This window comes from Crotalus tigris, unplaced genomic scaffold (assembly GCF_016545835.1).
Source record: "Crotalus tigris isolate CLP2741 ecotype Arizona unplaced genomic scaffold, ASM1654583v1 scf7180000021329.891317, whole genome shotgun sequence".
NCBI lineage: Eukaryota > Metazoa > Chordata > Lepidosauria > Squamata > Viperidae > Crotalus > Crotalus tigris.
The window spans coordinates 398,635-422,967 of record NW_024098456.1 but is presented as its reverse complement, the minus strand read 5'-3'; the positions used below and the strand labels follow the sequence as shown (position 1 = coordinate 422,967).

The 24,333-nt window shown below is 33.6% G+C and overlaps 3 protein-coding genes across 3 annotated transcripts; all 3 read left to right on the top strand.

The window, feature by feature from the left end:
* The first annotated feature begins 667 nt into the window (after positions 1 to 667).
* On the top strand, positions 668 to 1,690 carry LOC120320332 (olfactory receptor 14A16-like). The gene has a single exon (XM_039369959.1). It carries the CDS (start codon positions 733 to 735, stop codon positions 1,645 to 1,647), a length of 915 nt encoding a protein of 304 aa, XP_039225893.1. The 5' UTR covers positions 668 to 732; the 3' UTR covers positions 1,648 to 1,690.
* Positions 1,691 to 6,084: 4,394 nt separating this feature from the next.
* On the top strand, positions 6,085 to 7,153 carry LOC120320360 (olfactory receptor 14A16-like). Its single transcript, XM_039369985.1, has one exon. It carries the CDS (start codon positions 6,100 to 6,102, stop codon positions 6,955 to 6,957), a length of 858 nt encoding a protein of 285 aa, XP_039225919.1. The 5' UTR covers positions 6,085 to 6,099; the 3' UTR covers positions 6,958 to 7,153.
* Positions 7,154 to 9,294: 2,141 nt separating this feature from the next.
* LOC120320340 (vomeronasal type-2 receptor 26-like) lies at positions 9,295 to 16,606 on the top strand. Its single transcript, XM_039369963.1, has 5 exons — positions 9,295 to 9,462; positions 9,963 to 10,811; positions 11,772 to 11,876; positions 12,576 to 12,702; positions 15,696 to 16,606. Exons 1-5 carry the CDS (start codon positions 9,295 to 9,297, stop codon positions 16,604 to 16,606), a joined length of 2,160 nt encoding a protein of 719 aa, XP_039225897.1.
* Positions 16,607 to 24,333: the final 7,727 nt, after the last annotated feature.

The window sequence follows — 24,333 nt, the reverse complement described above, 5'->3', positions numbered from 1 at the left end:
ATTTTCTACTAAGAAGCAGTAGCGTTGATAGTGAGAAGAACTGTTTTTAAAGTACTGCAGATAAGTGATTTATATGAAAGTTCATTAGAATTTGTTGGCTATGGCAGGGGTCCCCAACCTGTGGGCCGTGGCCACTAGAGGGCTGTGAGGGGTTTGCAACTGGGTTATGGAAATGGCCGGTGAGTGTGTGCATTAGTACATGAATGGCAGGCATACTGTATGTGAATACTGCTCATGCAAATGGAACTGCACATGCATGTTTGCCGGTCTCTTACATGAACTATCCCTGCCAGTCCTCAAAGCTGGAAATGTTGGTGAAATATGGGCTATAAGACACTGACGGAATTCATTGTAACAATGCATTTCATATTACAAAACTACAGAATTAATCAGCAGTAAATGGCAGTGCTTAGCATCTATTTTATAGATCTATGGTTCCTTGATGTTCTGATGAGAGTTTCCTGAGACAGTTGTGAAAGTTAAAAACTGTTAAGATGTAAAGCACATGGTGACTGTACACTGTACATTTTACTTGAGCTCAGTGACTACGTAACTATCTTCTGCTGCAGTTTCTACATAATAAAAAATAGATTTTACATCAGATGCACTATTGATATTCCAATATTCCAAATTGTTAGATGAGAAATTTATAAAATGGAGGGAGAAATGTTATAAAAAATATATTCTTCACTAACTCATTTAACTACTTTCTACAGGATTCAAATACATGAAATGACCAACCAATCTTCTATGAAAGAGTTCATTCTGATGGGATTTTCTGATGACTCAGATTTGCAAATGTTGCATTCTGTGATGTTCCTTATTGTTTACATAACAGCCTTAACGGGGAATTTTCTCATTATAATAGTAGTGGCAGCTGACCACCACCTTTATACTCCCATGTATTTCTTTTTGGTCAATCTCTCCCTTTTAGATATTTGTTCCATCTCCACAACAGTTCCAAAATCCATAGCTGTTTCATTGACAAACAACAAAGGGATTTCTTTCACTGGATGTGTCACTCAGGTCTTTCTAATGGTCACATTTGTTGGTGGTGAGCTTGCTCTGTTAACCATCATGGTGTATGACCATTATGTAGCCATCTGTCGTCCTCTGCATTATGGGCTGATCATGAACTGGAATGCCTGCATTCAAATGGTAGCAATCTCCTTCATATGCAATCTGATTCATGCAGTGTTAGAAACTAGTGTGACTTTTAAATTAAACTTTTGTGGATCCAATGTGATTGTCCAATATTTCTGTGACATTCCTCAATTACAAAAGATTTCTTGCACAGATACAAAAGTTAGTAAAATGGTGATACTTGTTGGATTCTTTTTGGATTCTTTTATTTTTGCATTCATCTTTGCTTCCTATATACATATCTTCTCTGCAGTGATGAAAATGCCAACAGTTCAAAGCAGGCATAAAGTGTTTTCCACTTGCACTCCCCACCTAACTGTTTTTTCTTTATTTATTATCACTGCAGTGTTTTCCTATATGAGACCCAAATCACTCTCTACTCCATCTGTGGATTTGCTTTCTGCTGTTTTGTACACTGCTTTGCCACCAGTTTTGAATCCTATTATTTATAGCTTTAGGAACAAGGATCTACAAAAGGCTCTCATGAAAATACTAGAAAAATAAGAATTAAATGACATTTTTGCAGTCACTCATCTCTTTTTTTAAAAAAAATAACAACTATGGTACAACTATGATTTAGTATTTGCAGCTATGATTTCTTTGCATTTAATATATTTGATTGAAATAACTTGAGTTTAATTGTAGTGTGACTTCTTGTATTCAGAGATTTAATAGTTTTTTTTTAATGTCTCAATTATTTAATTACCAAACTAAACTCCATATGTTCCTGTTTCCCGTTTCCTGTTTTTCCACTCCACAATCTTTGCAGGTAAGTTTGGCTAAGAGAGAATGATTGCTTGGAAGTAATTCAACAAACTTTCCAAATGGAATGAACTCCAATTAGTTCTCCCCAGTTCTGATCTAACAAGTATACACTAGAGATCTCTTTAAAGAAATGATAGATTTTATATTGTACCATAAAAAAAAATCACAGATAGATAGATAGATGGATAGATAGATAGATAGATAGATAGATAGATAGATAGATAGATGGATGGATGGATGGGTGGATGGATGGTCAGAAAGACAGACAGACAAAAGTTAGGTAGACATAGATATTCCTTTTCTGTGAAAGACAGAATAATATCTGCAATTCATAATAATATTAAATCTTCATTTTAAATTTAGTAATCCAAAAATAATCTAATTAACATGTTTTCTATTTAAATCTATCTCTTTCTGTGTGTCTCTGCCTTTCCCTCTCTCACTCTCTTGTAATTGTGTCAAAATATTTAAGTAAATATTGTGTCAATGTATCAATGTTTGATAAAGTTTGAATTCAAGTATATATTGAGATCATTTTGATCAGATTTTTAACTATGCAAGATATGCAAGATAGATTTATAAGATTTCTCCCTGTCATGAATGAATAATATCTTTAAAATCCTGGACCCAATTTATCATTTCTTATTCTGGTCTGCCAATTCTGTAAAAATGAAATTTCAACAACAGTCTTCCAGATTATTATTATTATTATTAATAATAATAATAATGTACATATCATTTCTAAAACACTATCATGATGGACTGATAAAGGAAGGAATGTTGTCCAATGATTTGTGACCATTTTATCATTGGTCAACATAATCAATGGGACACCAGCAAATAGACCCATTTGAGCTATTATGAAAAATATCCAGTTGTTAAAATGCTGACATGCAATACCATTTTGATTAGTTTAAATATGTATATATAAATACCCTGCATTAGTTTTACATATTATAATTGCTGCTATAATGCTTTGTGTTTTTTTTTTTACTTGAAATCAGGCTTAAGTCCTTTATTAGAAGATTGACCTCTTAAAATATAAGAATATGTATCAATGTCTAAAATGACTTCCTGCACCAGAAAAGTCTGATGTTAGCTTCAGTTTTGGCAAGAAAGAGTAAAGACCCTTTCTTTTGTTTCTGTCTGGTTTGTCATTCACGCCATGTTTTACTTTTCAATTGTTAATTGTATTTCTCTTGCTTTAGTTATTGTAAACCACTCAGAGTTATTGGGAATTGGGTGGCATACAAATTTAATAAATAAATTTGATAGATAGAAACAAGTTTAATCTGGAAATTGTCTGTATAGTCTAATTCTAGAGCAAGTCCAATTTGTTTAGATTCCACTTTAGCCTATTTTGTCCTCTTCATTTCCATACACTGTTTCAAATGTAGACCTTGAAGAATCAAGACATGAGTAAACTGGAGTGCTTTTATTAGCATTCCAAATTACTCATGTCTTGATTCACACCAGTATGTTACATCAGCTTTCTGGTAGATCTTCCTGTACATTTTTATCTAGCAGGGAGTAGACCATTTTAAATACTACTATATTGATGCTTAGCTGAACAGATTTCAATGTGCTTCCATACACTGATGTATATGAAAATAGCTATTTTCAATCAAACAATATATATATTTGAATCAAGACATAATAAATCAACTTAGATATATGTATGAGTGTGTGTGTGTTTGCCTGAACTGAAATAAATGGGTTTGGTTTGCAGAAGATATTACTTTTCCTAAACTAATTAGATTACTATAAAATAGAAAATTCTCACGAAGAGCAAATTTTACTTTGCAATGTTTGCCACTTCCAGTGTACACCAGAGATTCCCTCCAGTCTGTGTTAGAACCAAACAACAGAGACAAGTTCTTAACAGCTGTGTGTGTGTGTGTGTGTGTGTGTGTGTGTGTGTGTGTGTGTGTTCAATAGTATACAATCTTCAACTCCGGGAGGAATATAAATCAGCTGTTTATTGCTAAAAAGTTTAAAACAATAAAAACAAATATTTACAATATTAAAACAACCTTAGCTTTTGCTGATCCACTGTCAGCATCTTCAGAGTGAAGTGTTGGGGGTTGGGGAGTTCTCTTATAAACCTTGCTAATCTAGTTGCTTACTCATTGACCATGTGATAGGGCCATTCGTCCTGACTGACCATAATTGCCTTAATATGTTCAGAAAAAGGAGAAGGAGAAGGAGAAATGAGCAACCGCCGACCCGGTATAGCCGGAGGGAAAGTATTTGCAATTAATCTTAATGAGCATTATATCGCACCAGTCCCACCATATTGCCATTTAAGATCCAAATGTTCAAAATTACCCAGTAAAATATCTTAATTTATATCTCATGCTATTATAAATGTCTATACTGTGGTTATTTGTTAAGATTTTTTTTCTTTCATGCATGTTTAACATATATCTGAGCTTTTATATGTGTATTGCTGCTTGAATCTTTATTTTTTTGAAAAAAGGAAGAACAGCTGAGACCAAAAGCAATTTACAGCAACATTTGAAGTTTTGACAAATGTGGAAAGAGTGTGCTTGATTTAGTTCAATAATGAAAAAAAAATCTAATATGGAGAAATAAAGACAATTCCATTAATAACAATAACAATACCAATTAGAAGAAAAAAACCTAGATCATAATTTGGGAATCTTCTACCACTGGAACAAAGATAACATATCTTTTTATTAATCATCATCATTTATCTATCTCCAGACCCCAACTTCTAGTTTCAGGAATTTTTTTTACAGTTATGGGGTTAATCAAAACTGACATCAATATGCTTCTACCCAGAAGCTTTAAAGAAATCAATTTCCACTATTGTATATCTTTCATTATTTGCTCTGCTTCAATTGATTTTCTCCCACTTTTATTTCTAGCAAAAGCAGAGCCTGCTAATAGCATTTCTTAGTTGAAAAACATGATTCATCACAATCATCACCCCAACTTCTTCCTCCGCTGGATTCTGACTTCTTTATAGAAATCAAATAGTTAAACATAAAATAAAATAAAATCTCTCATCACCTATCTCTGAGGGAGATGGGCATTTAAGAAATATGAACATCCTAGAGAATGTTCAGCTAGGTTCAATGGATCTGAAATTAAAATTGATTCATCCAAATGCATTAATTTATTACATTTCCCTAATCCTCTAAATAATGTTTTAAAGATGGACATCATATTTCTTTTGTTAGAGATACAAAAATAAAAAATGAGAGTTCATTGAAAGGTTCTCAGGTTATGAACTGCTTACAGTTTAATTTAGAAAACAGCCATTTTCAAAGCACAATATTATGATGCAACTCATAAAACACTTCAGGGAACAGACTTGATTCCTGCTGCTTTTTCAAATATAAAATATATAAAAACAAACCAGAGGTACATAAGCATCTCATTTTCTAAAAGTGTTGACTGCAGACTGAGGTAAGCAATTTTAAAAATGACAGCCAGGACAGATTTGAAGTTTTAGATTTTTCTAACAAGGAAAGGAGGGAATTGTATGCAGAAAACCAGTAATAATGTAGCAGTTTGAAAACATAGAGAATATATTTAAACACAAGTCCTTCTTTTACAAGTCTGCAAATTAGTTTTGCTAAATTAATTTTTCATTTAAAATGTGATAATGGTTTAGTTTAAAAAAGAAATTTAGATGTGTGCAACAACTCAGGAGCATAGAAAATACATTAGTGTGAAACACACACACACACACACAAACACAAAATGTATTCTTAGTAAGACTTTCTTTTATGGTTGAATGGAGGGATGAGAAGATGGATGCAGTATAGATGAACAGAGTGATGCATAAATCACTCAGATTTAAAAGCAACTGTCAGAGCTTTTTAGTTCATCATAAGAATTAATCATCTGAAAATCATTTCATAAAAAAAAGGGATTTTTCAAAAAGGGAGAGAGATAACCTAACAGTATATGATGTGAAGATGAAGCTAGGGTTTGATGTAACTTTGGAAGAACACTGGAAAAAGAAAATAATTAAATGTAAACATACTACAACCTTTAATCATGTAGAACAAGTAACAAATTATTTGTTACAAATTATTAATATGTATAATTAATATTTGCATGAAGATATTAATGCAAACTATCAATTAATTGATAATATTGTTATGCTGTAATAACTATTTTTAACCCATTCTTTACAGATATACTGAAATAAGTGTAATGGGCAACAAATCCATTATGACAGATTTCCTCCTAATGGGGTTTTCAGATGACCATGATATGCAACTTTTCTATTTTTTGATGTTTCTCTTTGTTTATTTAACAGCAGTAGTGGGGAATTTTTTCATCATCTCAGCTGTGGTCCTCAATCAGCATCTTCACACACCCATGTATTTCTTTCTGGTCAATCTATCATCTGTAGATGTTTGCTACATCTCTACTACAGTTCCCAAAACAATAGCCGTTTCAGTTACAAACAACAAAATGATTCCTTATGCTGGATGTGTTACACAGGTCTTTTTAGTTATTACATTTGTTGGGGCAGAGATTTTCTTGCTTACTATCATGGCTTATGACCGGTATGTTGCCATCTGCCGTCCTTTGCAATACAGATTGATTATGAACTGGAATGCCTGTATCCAAATGGCAGTTATTGCATGGATATCCACACTGGTCCATGCAGTGTTAGAAACCAGTTTGACTTTTCAGGTGAACTTTTGTGGATCCAATAAGATTGGGCAGTTTTTCTGTAATATGCCTCAGTTACAAAAGATAGCTTGTACTGATTCAAAAGTTCATAAAATTCTAATTTTTCTGATTGGAGTCAGTGTGAATTCATTTTGCTTTTCATTCATCTTGACATCTTATTGTTATATTTTCTCTTCTGTGTTGAAAATTCCATCAGTTCAAGGAAGACACAAAGCTTTTTCAACTTGCATTCCCCACCTCACTGTTTTTGCCTTGTTTATTATCACAGCTGTTTTCTCATTCCTGAGACCAAAGTCCCTTTCCTCTCCCAATGTGGACTTAATTTCTGGAATTTTATACACAATTTTGCCACCTGTTTTAATCCCGTAATTTATAGTTTGAGGAATAAGGATATTCAAAGAACTGTGTGGAAAATATCACAGAAATTAAGAGAATTTATGGATTGAATGTGAAAATTCTTATAATGATATAAAAGGAACCCCTAATTATGTAACTGAGTGGGGATTGTAGAAGATTTGTAGAGGAAACTGGTCCAGAAGATGGCCCATGGTAAATTCAATGATGTTCTTGTTACTAATAATTGACTTTACATAAATAAATGAAGGCTGCACTGCTTTCTTTCCATTTGCAGTGTCTTTTCTTTATAAATGATGAAGTATAGTTAAATGAATGAATGAATGAATGAATGAATGAATGAATGTTTTGCAATGGGTGGACAGCACTTAGTAAGTGCCACAGTCATTCTATTTCTATTTGCAAGTCTTTGTATTTTGTTATCTTCTGCTGTCTCCATGTACTGACTCATCCACTATCCAGATTTTTTTGTCTTTCTTATCAATTATAATTTATTATTGCCATCACCATCTTCTTCATTATGTTGATTTGCAATAGACACCTTTGAGTTTTCTTTGAGTTGAAGTGGATTGGATTCTTTGTTGGAAAGCTTTGATAGAGGCTTGTAGCATAAAGCTGATGAATAGAACTTCAAAAAAAATATATTTTACTAATATTTGCTAGCAATAGTACTAGGGAAATCCCAATGAGGGAGAAGCAATTATCTTAATAAGGATAATCAGTGTTCAGAAGTTAAATCAATAAGTAAGCATCTCTGGGTATGTACTCACAGATCCACAATACATTACCATGGGGGTGATAGATGGAAATAATAGGTTGTATTGTAGTCATCATGTTTCTATTATATAGCAAAGCTAAAGAAATCAAAAGGAAGGAGACAATACTCCTTTCAAAGTCTGTTGGCATTATCAGCTACATTTGATAGAGGAGCATAAGACAGACTATATCCTTACCAATATTTTGCTATCCAGATGTTTAGACCATTGCTATTTCTGTCCATATTGCCTCCATTGACATGCAAATTAAATACCAGAAAATGTCTAATAAGTAAACCCATCCATATTCCACATGAGTGGTATCAACCAGGTAACTTTCTCATTGGTGGAATTGGTTCTCAATTAATTTATATTTCATCTCCAGAGATTTCCTATAAGAAACATCCTTCTCTTGATGAGATTGCCATTCAGATGTAAGTAAATAATGACAAACATAGAATGTCTGTCTCTGTCTGTCTCTGTTTCTCTCTCTCCTCCATTTACATACATACATAAATACATGACCCTGTTTCTTTGTGAATTTTTTACCTTTTTTTCACAGTATGCTGAAATTCTTCTTTGATAATAAAAGGAATGTCATGATATATTTATGTGTACATGATGTGGAAATAGATTTATATAAGAGTATGACATCTGATGAATTAAATAAAGAATAGCTTAAAAATGAATCTTCAGATATCATGCTTCCAACTTAAACATGATCTTTATAGAAACTTTCTGTAGATTATTTATCAGACATATATTCCAGCTGTCTCCAATGAGTTTCCCTGCAGCTCAACCCCTTTTCTTGAGGAGTATCCCTAATACTCCTTCTTTTCTTACAAAAATAATATGATGTTGGATGGAGGGACAGTAGGAGGGAAGAAGGAAGGAAGTTTACATTTTATATCTTAGAAGCAAGTTCAGGCTTGAATGAGAGGTTTTGTTCAAATTTAAAAAATTTTTAGATAGGAATAGTAGGATATCTATCTATCTATCTATCTATCTATCTATCTATCTATCTATCTGGAATTAATTATCAGAATATTATTTGTGTGTGTGTGTTTAGCCACTTTTTGGAGAAAACAAAAGTAAGTAAAAATAACAAACATTAACTTCCCTATGTGGATGCAGACTTGCAAAATGACACAGTATCACTGTAAGGGGCTAGTCAGACCAATATTTAGACAATATATACAATATCTTGTATAGATGCACAATTCTTAAATTACTTATTACAAGTTCATATCTCCTAGGCTTTGTTCTGCTCAGTGTATATTTGATTAGTTGGGTTTTTTTGCCTTTACCCTGTAATTCTTCTTTTCCTTAAATATTCCTTCCCTCCTTCCCTGTAACAATGGTAATATATGATGCTTTAAAATTAATTTGCTTCACTTAAAGATGGCATAGATGTAGTGCATGGATTGTAGGGCTTTTTTCCTATGCAATTGAACATTAACACTTTACTTGCAGTGTTATACCAAAATTATATCAACACATCCTTGCCTTGGCATTTGCTATTAAGGAGATCAATGAGAACCCAAAGCTCTTGCCAAATGTCACACTTGGGTTTCACATCTATGACAGCTATTACAATATGAGGTTGACCTATAGGACCACTCTCGATCTCCTTTTCAAATTAAACAGATTTTTCCCAAACTACAAATGTGATGGCCAGAAAGAACTAGTAGTTGTCATTGGGAGCCTTGGTGCTGATGCTTCTTTCCATATATCAAAGATAACAGGTCTCTATAAAATTCCACAGGTAGGATTCTTTATATAGAAATACAAGTAGTGTGTTTTGTTTGCAAATCAAATTGTTTGTTACTGTGGTTTGCATGGCCATAATTTGCAAGTGTCAACTTGATTAAGGAATACATTGCAGGGATTAATGACTTCAGATGGGGGAAGACAAGACAAAAATGGATCTGATATTTTCAACCATTATTTCTCAGAGATTTTGTGAATTGTGCTGTTAAACTAGGCTCAGATTTATCCAACTAATGTTGGATTGGGATTTATGTTTTATCTTCACCTGAAATGCTTTGTGCTAATGTGACATTATTTTTTTTTTCTTTTTACTAACTTTTGGGAAAAAAGTGAGTCAAAAATATTAAATGTCCTTAGTTTAACATCAAACTAGAAGAATAATGTTTTTCAGTTTTTCTCTGAATTTGCAAAGTTATGTTTTGCAAACTGACAGAAAAGAAATTCACTAATATATTTTTTTACTAATATCTAAAATAAATTTACTTCTTTATATAGTTTACTTATGGGTCTATTGCCACAAGGAATAGTGATACAATGGAGCCACCATCATTTTATTGCATGGTACCCAATGAACTTCACCAGTATCTCGGAATTATTCAATTATTACAATATTTTGGATGGACCTGGATTGGTATGTTTGCTGTGGATGATGATAGTGGTGAATATTTCTTACACATGATAGAACAATTATTTTACCAAAACAGTATATGCTCAGCCTTCACAAAGAGAATCCCCAAACAAGCCTCTTGGCATACCAAAGACCAAATGAACAACATGGTCTCAAATATTTACCAGCTCTTAACACATAGCACAGCCAGTACATATATTGTCTATGGTGAAACCATGATAATGTCATGGTTGGTTCTCATACTAATTTTTTTGCATGAAGAAAATATATCATTAAGAAAAGTGTGGATTATGACATCTCAAATTGATTTTGCATTATCAAGCCTCCAAAGCAAAACAGTTCTGCAAGTGTTCCAAACTGTCATTTCTTTATCAATACACTCACAAGAGCTCCACAACTTTAAGGAATTTCTTCAGAATATAAAGCCTTGTAAGATGCAGGAAAGTGCTCTGTTCAAGGAATTTTGTGAGCAAGCCTTCAACTGTGAGTTTTCAAAAGCTCAAGAGCCAATGGAATTGACTGGAATGTGTACTGGGGAGGAGAGGCTGCAGGATCTTCCTGGGTCTCTATTTGAATTGTTTGTGTCTGGACACAGCTACAGTATCTACAATGCTGTCTATGCTGTAGTAAATGCCTTAAATGTAATGTATGCATCTAGAACCAATCATAAAATAATAATGGAGAGTAGAGGATATCAGAATCTTTGGCCTTGGCAGGTAATAACTACAGGATAAATAATTCATGTCCATGAACATATCAGTATACTGTAGAATAATATCAAATTGTCTCTTATAGAATGCAGAACCAATGATATAATTCTCCACACCATATTCATATATTGAAAGAAATCTTTTAAAATTGGTGTGTAAAATTGAAGCACCCCTACAATTCAATTCAGTTTTGATTTGAAGAAACATAAAAAGTTATATAAATCTCTTTGCAAAAAAAGTTTGTAAAAGTTGTTTCTATAATAAATAATTTACATTTTACTAAAACAAAATTAAAATGTGAATAAAATTATTCAGTGTTCTCAGATCACTGCAGTTATATTTAAAATTCACATCTGCTGCTACTGCTGCTTTGAAGTGAAATTGGGGAGTAATTGTGTGAAAAATACAGCCAGTTTGCTGTAACGGTTGCAATACCAGTCTAGAAAGTAGGAGGCTGTGAGTTCTAGTCCTGCTTTAGGTACAAAGCCAGCTGGCTTAACTTGGGCCAGTCACTTTATATCAGTGCTAGGAAGGAGACAATGGCAAACAATTGAAATCTGGCCAAGAAAACTGCAGGGATCAGAAGTAAACATTGACTCAGAGGAACAAAGAAGTGAGGAAATTTAGACCATTTGTTTTAAAATATAAGTTTATATTTTATACATAAATATAAAAAATATATAATTTTAAATATAGTTTTAAACATTTATTCCTTCAAATGCAGTTTTGATCTCTGGAGAGTATCAGAGTTTTGCAAAATGTATAATTAATGCCACTTATCTACAACTCCTTTCTTCTTGGACTGCTAGGAATTTTGTTCAACAAATCTATGTGGTGAAAATTTCCCTATCTTTAATGTTCATTAGATCTTCAGCTTACAAATATACAGAGAAATGTGTCTTATTGATAAAGATAAAAATAAGTTATTTATTTATTTCATTTTCTTTTTTACCTTTTTGCAACTAGCTTTACCAATTACTTGATCAGATCATATTTAACAACTCTGTTGGAGAAACAGTTTCCTTTAATATAAATAGAGAAATCAGAGCTGGATTTGACATCACCAATTTGGTAATATTCCCAAATAATTCACTGCATAGAGTGAAAATTGGAAAGGTGCAACACAATGTTCTAGCAGAAGAAGAATTTGTTATTAATGAAACCTTGATTGTGTGGCATAGAAATATTAACCAGGTGCGGTCTTTTAATATCTTTTGAGAGTATTTTATTCAGTAGATGAATACCAGAAACTGCAAAAATCTGATCTTATCATGAACAAACAAATTTGATAATATATTTAAAGTTTCACATTACATTCAGATTTTTTTTTTAAAAAAAAAAGAGTTTAAAGAGCTAATTATTTTACAAAAGATATAAACATTTCATCACTGCTATGTCAAAGAAATGACATTTATGGAATTTTAGACAATGATTTGGGGTCTCAATAAATTTGTTTGCTATAATAGCCATGCCTAGTACTCTTGTATAAAGCAATCGTTTGAATAAATAACATTTGTGGCACACTCTGAAGTTATCCATAATCAATAATAGATTGTGCAAATTCCAATTGTTATATTAGATTTTGCAAATTCCAATTGTTAATTCCAATATAACAATTTGAATTTGCATGATCTATTATTAATTTATTATTACTTATTAATTTTAACTAAATGTTAATTTAAAAATATGTTTTAGATTTTAATATTTCATATGAATAGTTCAGCTGTTAATCTTCTGCTCTCATTTTCCCCAACTTGTGCTTGTTAACAGACAAAGCCAACATCATTTTGCAGTTACTCCTGCAATCCTGGTTATCAGAAACAAAAGAAGGAAGGAAATAAATTTTGCTGTTATGACTGCATTCCATGTCCTGAGGGGATGGTTGCAAACAAAAATGGTTGGTGATATAGCATGTGCACATTCATGCATGTACATATCTATCAGTCAGTCTGTCTTTCTAAGTGTCTGTGTGTCTGTTAATCTGTCTGTCTATCATCTATCTATCTATTTATCTATCTATCTATCTATCTATCTATCTATCTATCTATCTACCTATCTATCTTCTATCTATCTATGTATTATCTGTCCATCTATCTCTATGCATCATCTCTTTCATATAATAGGCCACAAAAATCAACTGAGCAACAATTATTATCTAGACTTACATACTGTTTCATAATGGTTTACAACACTTTCTAAGCAGTTGACAGAATCAGCATATTGCCCCCAACAATCTGGGTCTCACCTTTGAAGGCTGGAAAGCTAAATTAATCTCAAGCCGATCAGGATCAAACTCCAGACTGTGGGCATAGTTAGCCTGCAATATTGCATTCTTATCACTGTGGCACCAGGGCTCTTTCGGAAAACAAATAGGAAAGGGGCTTCTATTCCAAAGGATGGGGTCAGTGATTGAGGAGTCATACTTACATGGACTTTGCAATGACAATCTCTAATACATGAGATAAGTTATGGACCAATTGTAGTTTCTGAATGCCTTTTAAGACCAACTCCATGGAGTAGTCTAGTGAAGACCCCAAAGTTTTTTTTTTCAAAAGACAGCTAGACTTTCTTGTTTTTCTTTGCAGATGTTTTGCTTCTCTTCAGCTCCGACTGGATAGTGGGGAATGGAAATATTTATATTCTTTGCAGAAGAATCCATCTGCATTTAAAAGAAAAAGGCCACTCTTTTGAAGACAGCAAAGTCCACATTTTGGACAGAGAGGACTGCTGGTTTGACAGAGGGGTCAAAGGGGCCCCTTTGTCAAAACTGAACAGCCTTCTCTCAACAAAGGGAGAGGGATAAATTATCTATCTCCTGTCTACAACACAGTCCTTTCAGCAGTTCCAAGAAGGCTCCACTCCTATTTGCATTATTCAGGTGACCTTAGGACACAGGTCGGCAACCTGTGGCTCCGGAGCCGCATGCGGCTCTTTGAGCCTTCCCCTGCGGCTCCCAGCCTCCTCTGCCTTTGCAGAGAGAGACAGAAACAGAGAGAGGAATTGCACTTCCCTGCTTCTCTCTCTCTCTCTCTCTCTGTGTGTGTGTGTGTGTATAAAAAAAAGAGAGTGCACTCACAGTGTTCTCCGAGGAGCTGAAAAGCTTACTGGGCGGAGCTCTTCCCTTTGCTGCAGGAAGCAGGAAGGGCAGGAGAGAGCTAGCTAGCCCAGCTAGGCTGACTCAGGAATTCTGGGAGTTGAAGTCCATGAGTCATAAAAGAGACGAGGTTGACTACCCCTGATCTTGTTGGACAACAGCCTGAAGCTTGTCAGGTGAGCAGCAGATAGGAGAGGGGGGGGAGAGAGAGAGAGAGAGAAGAGAGAGAGAGAGAGAGAGAGAGAGAGAGAGAGAGAGAGGAAAGAGAGAGAGAGAAAGAAAGAGAGCGGGGGAAGAGGAGTGGCAGACCAAGGGCAGATAGAGAGGGAGATTGAGAGAGAGAGAGAGAGAACCTTTTGACATCTAAAATGAAGATAACACTGCATATATCCTTTTTTTACCTGTGTGTGTGTGTGTGTGTGTGTGTATGTATATAAATATATATACATACATACATATACATATATATACACACACACACATATACATACACAAACACAAACACACACACACAAACACACACAAACCTATAATAAAGGTAAAAAAGGATATATGCAGTGTTATCTTCATTTTAGATATCAAAATGGTTTTGCGGCTCCCAGTGTTTTGTTTTTGGTGGGAAACGGGTCCAAGTGGCTCTTTAAGTGTTTTGGGTTGCCTACCCCTCCCTTAGGACATGGATAAACCTCAAAGTGACCTCAACAACTCTAAAAAATGCAAATGACCAGATGTCTGCCAGGAATATAAATCCTTCCATTTCCTACCATCCAGTCAGAGCTGAAGAAGCTTCTTGGAGGAGAAGAGAAAATATCTTCAAAGAAAAACAAGAATACCTAGTTTCCTCTTGAAAAAGTACTTGTGGGACAACCATGACTTGGAAGTCTAGTGAAGAGTTACACATATAGCCATAAAATATATTTACAATGAATAGCCACAAATTTTAGTAAAATGACCATTGCTTTTATCTATCTAAGAGTTCTCAATCATTTTCATTCATTTACTCGGATTAAAATTGTGGTTGCTCAGCACAAAGTTGCTCAATCAGAGAAACATTTGTATATTCAGCTATGAGAGATGTAAATTACTGTATCGATGCAGTTGCCTGAGTTGGTTGATGATGCAAGAAGAATACTTTACTTTATCACTTAGAACAAGTATATTTAGAAATAGCTGGATATCTTCAGAAGATTAAAGGAGAGCTAATTTGTTCGAGTTTCTCCAATATGAAGTTCTGGCTGTTATTAGCAAATATAACAGTGTTTGTTTACAGCATTCCTTTGTTTATTAATACTAATTCTACAAAGTAGAAACTCTTTTTGAATAAAAAGCAATACCTACAAATTCTCCACATTTCATTATCTTTAATTTCTTTAAATTAGTTCTTTAATTAGTTATCAATCTTTTATTTTTTTTACACAATATAAATAGGTTGGTGATTTGTTAGAATACCCCATCACCAGAAAAAGAACTTCTTTCCCTCCCTCCCTCCCTCCCTCCCTCCCTCCCTCCCTCCCTCCCTCCTTCCTTCCTTCCTTCCTCAGGTCATCAGTTCATACCTGAGGTCTGGTGAGAACTAAATTCAATCAGGACATTCCAAAGAGCCAAACTTGGTAATCTCTACATAGCTTGATATCTATTAATATGCATTTTTGAAGTAATTAATTCATAAGGAAATGCATAAATTTCCTTACAACAGTAAATCAAATTTCCTTACAACACTAAATAAAATCTACTCTTGAAGTTGACAAAAATTCCCACGTGTTCACACATTAATTATTGCAAATCTGTTCTCCAAGATGCAGAAAAATGTTTCAGATGCCAAGAAGATCACTATCCTGATAAGAACCAAGATCAATGCATTCCCAAAATTGCAACCTTTTTGTCCTACAATGATCCATTAGGAATAAGTTTAACTGCAGCTACAGGATTTTTTACCTTGATCACAGTCCTTGTGCTAGGAATTTTTATTAAGAAAAAAGACACTGCCATTGTCAAAGCCAACAATTTGGTCATCAGCTACATTCTTTTGATTTCTCTCCTGTTTTGTTTTCTCTGTCTTTTGTTTTTTATTGGACAACCCAGAAAGATGACCTCTCTTTTTCAGCAACCTGCTTTTGGTATAATCTTCTCTATAGCAATTTCTTGTGTATTGGCAAAAACTGTTACTGTAATTATAGCATTCATGGTCACCAAGCCAGGATCCAGAATGAGGAAATGGGTGGGGAAAAGGCTAGCCACATTTATTATTCTTTGCTGTAATCTGAGTCAGGGAGTAATTTGTGTAGTGTGGTTAACAAGCTCTCCTCCATTTTCAGATATTGATAGTCAATCTTCAGCCAAAAATATCATATTAAAATGTAACGAAGGGTCCATTGCTATGTTCTACATTGTCATGGGCTATTTGGGCTTCTTATCCATTATAACTTTTACTGTAGCTTTTATAGCCAGAAAGTTACCAGATTGTTTCAATGAAGCTAAGTTTATTACTTTCAGCATGCTCATCTTTTGCGTTGTCTGGATTTCATTTGTTCCTACTTACTTAAGTACCAAAGGCAAATATATGGTAGCTGTAGAAATCTTCTCAATTTTGGCTTCAAGTGCTAGCTTATTGGGATGTATATTTTTCCCTAAATGTTACATTATTTTAATGAAACCTGAACTGAACATTAGGGAGCAGTTAGTAAAGAGAACATATAGGAAAAACTAAGAATGCTTTACATGTATCCCTTATGACAGTCCATTTTTTATTCATACAACCAAAGGAAATATAACCAATATGTACATAAAACAATACTGAAAGCCTATGATGAATAATGCATATGTTTATTTCCACCAATTTTTCTGTTATCTATACATGACTCTATTGTTACTTTACTACCTTGGGATGCTTACATAATCTGTTCTTTTGTAAGTTCACTAGAAGTTTAGAAGTTTTAATAAACAAAGAGACAACATCATAATAAATAAATTAAGAAGAACAAAAAGAAGAACAAAAACAACTCTGCTTCTGACTCTAGTTTCTTGGAAAAAAATATTGGTAAAAAAGACCCTCAAAATGGCAACCAAGTTCTGATAAACTTAAACACACACACATACCTCTTCTGCCTTAAATCTAGAGCAGGAGAAAGGTCAGTAAGAAATAAATAACAAGATCAAATTAATTTCTTTAACATCACAATCTACAATAACGCCTAACAAAAATAACTGTGGTGTAAACTTTATCTTTCTCTTAAAAATCTTTTGAATGTTCCACCAAATCTTAATCCAAAAAGCTTTTATATTTCTACAAGTCCACTAAATATGAAAATAAGTTGCCTCCAAGCTACCACCTCTCCAACATTTGGGCTGTAAATTAGGATACATACAAGACAACTTTTGTGGATCCAAATGCCACCTATAAAACATTTTATAAAAAATTTCTCTTAAATTTTGAGGCTGAGTAAATTTTACATTTCTAACCCAAATCGTCTCCCTTGTATCCAATAAAATCAGTTCTTGAATATTTTGACCCCATTTTACCATACAATCTTTAACTAACTCCGTTTCAGAATCCAATTCTATTAAAACATTATAAATTTTCTTTATATGGGCTCAATTTTGATCTTTAATCTGTTTTATCAAATTCACATCCTCTAAAGTAATACCAACCTTTTGATCTAGATTCCACCTAACTAACAATTGGTTATATTGAAACCAAGAGTGTACAATATTTTCTTGTTTCAACTCAACTAAAGATTTTAAATGCCAATCCTTCCTTACCAAACTAAGCAATTCCTTATAAGAAATCCTCTCCAAATTCACACCCCTAGATACCCCCTCTATTGTGTGTCTGGGAATCCCCCAAATTGGAATCCAAATCATCTGCAAGAGCTCTCAATCTATAATAATTTTTATTTATTTTTATTCCCTCTATTTTAATTGATTCACAAATTTTAATTAATAAAATTTCCATTATTAAAACAAATAACAATGGGGATAATGGACACCCCTGTCTTGTACCCTTTTCAATTTTAAATACCTCTGTTAATCCCCCATTAACTATAATTTGAACCGATTGTTGTTGATATATAGCCTTAAGAGCATATAAAAACTTATCCCCAAAATTCATTTTCTCTACAACTCTCAATAAAAATTGCCAATTTAACTGATCAAAAGCTTTTTCAGCATCTAAAAATATCAAAGCTGCAGGAATTTGATTATTCTTATCCAAATACTCAATTAAGTTAACAATTTCTCTTACATTATATTTCATATATCTTCCAGTTATAAATCCAGATTGATCACTATGAATCACTTGTTTCAAAATATACATTAATCTATTTGCCAATATTTTTGAGAAAATCTTATACTCTGTATTCAAAAGAGATATCGGTCTGTAATTCTTAGGCTGAGTAAGATCTTGATCCTCCTTTGGAATCAACGATATAAAAGTCCTTCTCCAAGATGGAGGTACCTCTGCTCCGAACAAAATACTATTAAAAAGTTCCTTTAATGGTTCTAAAATTTCTTCAGATAACATTTTATAATACATTGCTGTTAGACCAGGAGCTTTACCAATCTTCAATTGTTTAATAGCCCAAATAATTTCTTCAGAAGTAATTAAACCATTCATCTCAGTTCGTTGATCATCTGAAAATCTAGGAAAATTTGCAACTTGTAAATACTTATCTATGTCTGAAACTTGTATGTTTCCACTAGCATATAACTTTGTATAAAAATCTAAAAAATTCTTTTTAATCAAATTTTGTTGATGAACCTCTTTATAAACTATTTTCTCTATAACCCTTGATTTCTGTTTCTTCCATAATTGGTAAGCCAACCACCTACCAGGTTTATTTGCATTACAAAATGTATTATGTTTCATATAACTTAAATTAATTGCAACTTGATCAGCCATTAACATATTAAATTGCTCCTTAAGCATATTTATAGAAACTTCTAAACTATTATCTGATGGGTTCAAAATAAAAGCCTTCTCTTTCATTTTGATCTCTTCTTCCAACTCTTCACGTTTTTTGCCTGTTTACGCCTATGTGCATTGTTCATATGGATCAAAACCCCTCTCATATAAGCTTTACTAGCATCCCACATCATAGCCATTGCATATTCAAAACAAAAAATTCCTTCAAATATTCTCTACATTTCTGAGAGATCCCCTCATATCTAAATAAATTCTCATTCAACCTCCAGGATCTTCTATTCCCTTCTTCAATAGATAATTTCAACCAAACAGGACTGTTATCTGACAAAGTCCTAGGAAAAATCTTGGCATTCTTTACCCTAGAAAAGAGATCAGTAGTAATTAGAAAAAAATCAATTCTAGAAAATGATTGATGCCTATCCAAAAATAAAGTGAAGTCTCTATCTTCCATATTCCGCTCTCTCCAAATATCTCTAAATTCCAAATCATCCTTCAAGTCAAAAAAAACTTTAGGTAATTTAGCTTGATTAGAAGATTTAATAGATCCTCTTTTATCCTTACTTGCATCTATAACTCCATTCCAGTCATCCATCATAATAACAGATTTATAATCCAGTTGAATCAGTTTCTGATGTATCAGCTTATAAAACTGTTTTTGTTGTTGATTAGGAGCATACAATCTAATAATAAGAAGTCTCTTGCCATATAATGCTAAATCAATAATAACATATCTTCCTTGTGGATCAGAATCAATTAATTTAGCTGATAAGTCTTTCCACACATAAATAACTACCCCCCTTTTTTTCCCCAGAGCAGGGGCTATAAAATGTGATCCCAGCTGAAAGTTAATCAAATATTTTTGATCCTTTGAAGTAATATGAGTCTCTTGCAAGCAAACAACATCATTCTTGTGTTGTTTCAAATAATGAAATACTTTCTTTATTTTCTGTGGTGAATTCAGGCCATTAACATTCCATGTCAGAAACTTTGCCATTTTTAATGGCCTGAAGCCTCTGGAACACCGCTTGAAGATATGCTGTAGATGATCTCTTCGGTCTTGTCCCTCCCACAGGCTCTGAAGTAGTCAAATCTTGTGTTGTAGATCCAGCCTCTGCTTTTTGCTGTTCTTTTTCTTTGCGTCTATGAGCTGCACGAGTCATTCTCTGTTCCTTTGGAGCCTCTGTTATCTCCAAACACTGTTGAATAGGCTCAAACTGTACATCTCCTACAACTAATGACGTTGTGCCTTCAACTAGCTGTTTTTCCAACTTATCTTCATCCCTCTTAGATTGTGGAAATGATGGTGAACCTGCCTTCAGGACAGAAGTATAAAAATCTTTCGGTTTTAAAATTGTATTAAGCCTATAATGTGTCCCAGCATATTCACCACTATTCCAACAGGAATCTCCTATCTAAATTGAACCTGTCGCTTTTTAAGCTCCTCAGCCAAAAAAGCAAATTCCTTTCTTTTGGAGGTATTTCTTTTAATATTATAACATCTTAAGCTGCAATTTGAAATCTCTGCTTATAAAAAACTTGTATAATTTCATTACGAAGCGATCTTCTGGAAAAATAAATAACCACATCTCTTGGTAAATTTCTCTGCCTAGCGATCCATGAATTAACCCTAAAACTTTTTTCTATCTCTCTCAAAATTTCCTCAGGTTCACATCCAAAAATTACAGTCAAATCTCTGGCTATATCCTCCTTCAAGTCCTCTTGCAAATTCTCCTTCAACCCTCTTATTCTCAAAGCAAATTCCGTGTCTCTATATTGTGACATAATAATTTCATCCTGTGTCATATCAACCTTAATTTCAACTTTATCAACTCTATTTTCTAATCTTTCAACATTTTCCACAACATCATCCACATGCTCATCAAGATGCTCTATATGGGCTGCAAGTCCTTGAAATGCAAACACTATGTCTTCCCTCATCTCCCTATTTTTACTCTCAAGAAGCTCCGCCATTTCTTCTTTGATCTGTCGTGCTGTTTGCCCCAGGGTGTCCCGTATATATTTAAGTGTAAATGCAAGCAATGGGGGAGAAAGTGGTGGAGATTTAGGCTTAGTTTGCTGTACAGCCTGAATTACCGGAGAAGAAATTGAGGCTTTAGGAAGAACCAAAGTTCCAGGGCTTTTTGAAGCCATTTTCAAGCTATTTTAAAACCACTTCTTATAATCTTATATAATCTTAAAACCAACAATTAGAGAAGAAAAAAAAAGAGGAAAAGTAAAATCCAATATTTCCAAATAAAAAAGGATTCTTGCTTTTTGGATAACAGCCAAAATCCATTACATTGTTTAAACTTTGTTGCCAGATAAAAGTGAAAGTCCATCTTAACAATGTCTGTTCAAGCAAAAAGACATCATTTCTGTGCCATTTTCTGCTCTTCCTTTTGTTAAGACTAATAGATGGAGAAGTTTCTTTAATTCTCCTGAGTTAAAGTCCCAAATTCTCACAATTCTAATTCCTCCTGATCAGCTCCATCTGCATTTAATTTACTCACAGTTTCCTCTAAGAAGCAGATGTGGAAGCAGTGTCTAGCTTTGTTCTTAGAAAATCAGAACAAAGACATCATGGGATGCGGAGAATGCCATGGATTCTGAGGGAGTTCTCACTCTCCAACCTCCCAAAAAAGATTTATGGATGTCTTGGGGAACTCGACCTCTATCCAGGAAAACTCACCTCCTCCTCTTCTCCTGAGGAGAGAGGCTTCAAGCCTCGAAACAGCTGATGTCCGCCATCTCTGCTGGCTTTAACACATTCCCAGGGAAGACGGTTAAAGAAAAGCCACCATTGTCACGGATTTCACCAGAAGTCCAATTTGATGTTGAATTTAATTTGATGTTGAATCTTATAACAGCTGCAAGATTATTGGTTGGACAATATTGGAAGAAAGATTCTTTGCCCACTATGGAAGAATGGATGCTTAAGGTGTCTAATTTAGCAGAAATGGCAAACATTTCTGCTTATTTGAAGGACCACTCACAAGAAAGATATATCTCACTTTGGAGAAGATGGATAGATTATATTCAAAATAAATATGGGGCTGAAAAGTTTCATTTACTTTTTGAATAATGAGTATTATTATTATTATTATTATTAGTAGTAGTAGTAGTATTACTATTATTATTATTAATAGTTTAGTATAGGGGGATTTTTATTATATTGTATTGTTTAAGAAATAGGATATTAATTTGTTTATGTTATTATGCTTACTTCGAATTTGTTTATTTTATGTTAACAGGCAGTTAAAGTGCATTATGGATTTGGTTTTTATATAGTTGGTTAATGTTAGTTAGATTATGATTGCTATATTTGTAACTGTGTACTCAGCTCTGGGAAGTGTGGGAGGGGGAGGGGGTGGGGGGGTTGGGGTTGTCTTTTTTTTCTTTTGTAAACTTTTGTAAAACTTTTTAATAAAAAAAGAAATAAATAACAAGAGAACTGAAGAATAATTATGCATAGCTGGTAACAGTAAGCAAACAGTGTGGGTATGTGAGGGAAGGATAGTAGATTGCCCAACTTTATTGAGAAGACAAATATATTTGTTAGTTCCACCGGTGAATACACAAAGAAAATGAAATTTATTTATTGATTTATTTTTAAGCAAATGAGATATAGACCTGTTGGCCCGAAACTTTGCATTAAAAAGCATTTTAAGAAAGATGAATGTCAATATCCAGAAGAATAAGAGGTTAACCAATCCTGGCAATTTGAAAGAGCCATATTCTATGATGAGCAGGATCTGTGACAAAATTGGATGGTGTTTGTATCTCTGAATGGATCATTCTTTTTTTTGCCACTATCTCTTCTCCAAAGCACAATTTAATGAAATAAAAGTTTGGAGACATGGTATTTAAGGAATGGATTCAAACTGTATTTGGAGATCTGCTCAGGTTTAGCATATTTTGTCATAGATACACCTCACCAACAGGTTGCTTGCTGCTTAAACTTAAATAAAAGTTAAATATAATTTAACTCCTTGAAACTCCATGAAACACTCTTGGGAATAAAGGTGGTTTATTCCAGTGGTTCTTAACCTGGGCGATATTGCCCCCCAGGGGGCGATTTCATTTTTCAGGGGGGTGATGGAATGAAAAGGGGTGATGTGGGGGGCGAAGGAACAAAAAGGGGGTGATATGGGGGCGATGGAGCGAGAAGTTTTGGGGACACTTTTGAGACTTTTTCGTACAGTGAATCACTGTATATCTGTTGTACAAAAACATCAGATTGCTTGCTATTAGTGGATTGAATTGTGTTTTTAAATGTTCCTCCAGCTAACTTCAGTACAGAACGCCATACGTGAATACTCATCGGCTTCGTTTTTGAATTTTTGTTGTGCTCTATAAAACATGTTGTGTGTCTCTTTGTACTGTATTTTTTTAGAGTGCACTCCAGTTCAATATTATATTTTCTTTGCGTCTTTTTAATCCTTTTTACAGTGTGCATGACTATATATACTTTCCTCGAATCTTAATTTAGTTTCAGAGTTTTCGTCTTGAAATTCTTAGTTCCTGCATTGCGGTTTGTTCTTGTTCCCTTTTTATATTTCTTTTTAAATTTCATTTGTAATTCAATCATTAAATGTTACTGTTTTTCTTTTTAGGCATTTCACTTTCTTGCAATTGAATTTTGTTTTCAGTGGTCATTACATTTAAGTGTCTTGAATAAATAAGATAATGAAATACTGTACTTTCCGGCGTATAAGATGACTGGACGTATAAGACGAGCCCCAACTTTTGAGAAGATTTTCATGGTTTAGAAAGTCATCTTATACGCCAGAAAATACGGTACATGTGTCATGAAGTTTGGGAATAAAATGACAGCTGGCACCAAAATTTTTCACACAGTTGAGATATGGGAAAAAGACTGGAAATAAATTATTTGCATCGATATGTCCTGATGACAATTTTAAAGAAAACAAAAAAAGTGTTTGCATAAATTGAAGAATTATTTCCTATGAGAGGTTATGTTGGGGGAGGGGAGCGATGACAACTTCCTCATTGGCTCAAGGGGGCAATTCGTTCAAAAAGGTTAAGAACCACTAGTTTATTCTACTCTTTCCTGTGTGTATTTGGAGAAAAATAAAACCAGACTCAAGTATACATCTTCATTTTCTAACAGCCCTGATTTCAACTAGAGGTGAGCAGTTTTCTAAATCACATTCAGTACAAGCTTAAACTTCTGTGTTTCATTTCTAAATTTAATATGGTAACTATATAAGGAAGTAGTGATACTGAGATATTTTTAAAATTAAGGTAATGTATGTTTATGCTTAACATTCTAATAAAGCTTCTGTGCAAATCTTTTTTATGAAAAGAAATTAATTAAATGTACAGTAGATGACTGAAATTTTGCCAGATTTATGCAAGTATCAATGGGTTTAGTAAAACAAAAATACTTTATCGTGCTTATTTTGTTAAGTATAGGTTAATGCCTGCATCTTTTGATATTTACGTCAGATATTCATGCAAGGCTTTCATGATATTCTGATAGGAATGGGGTT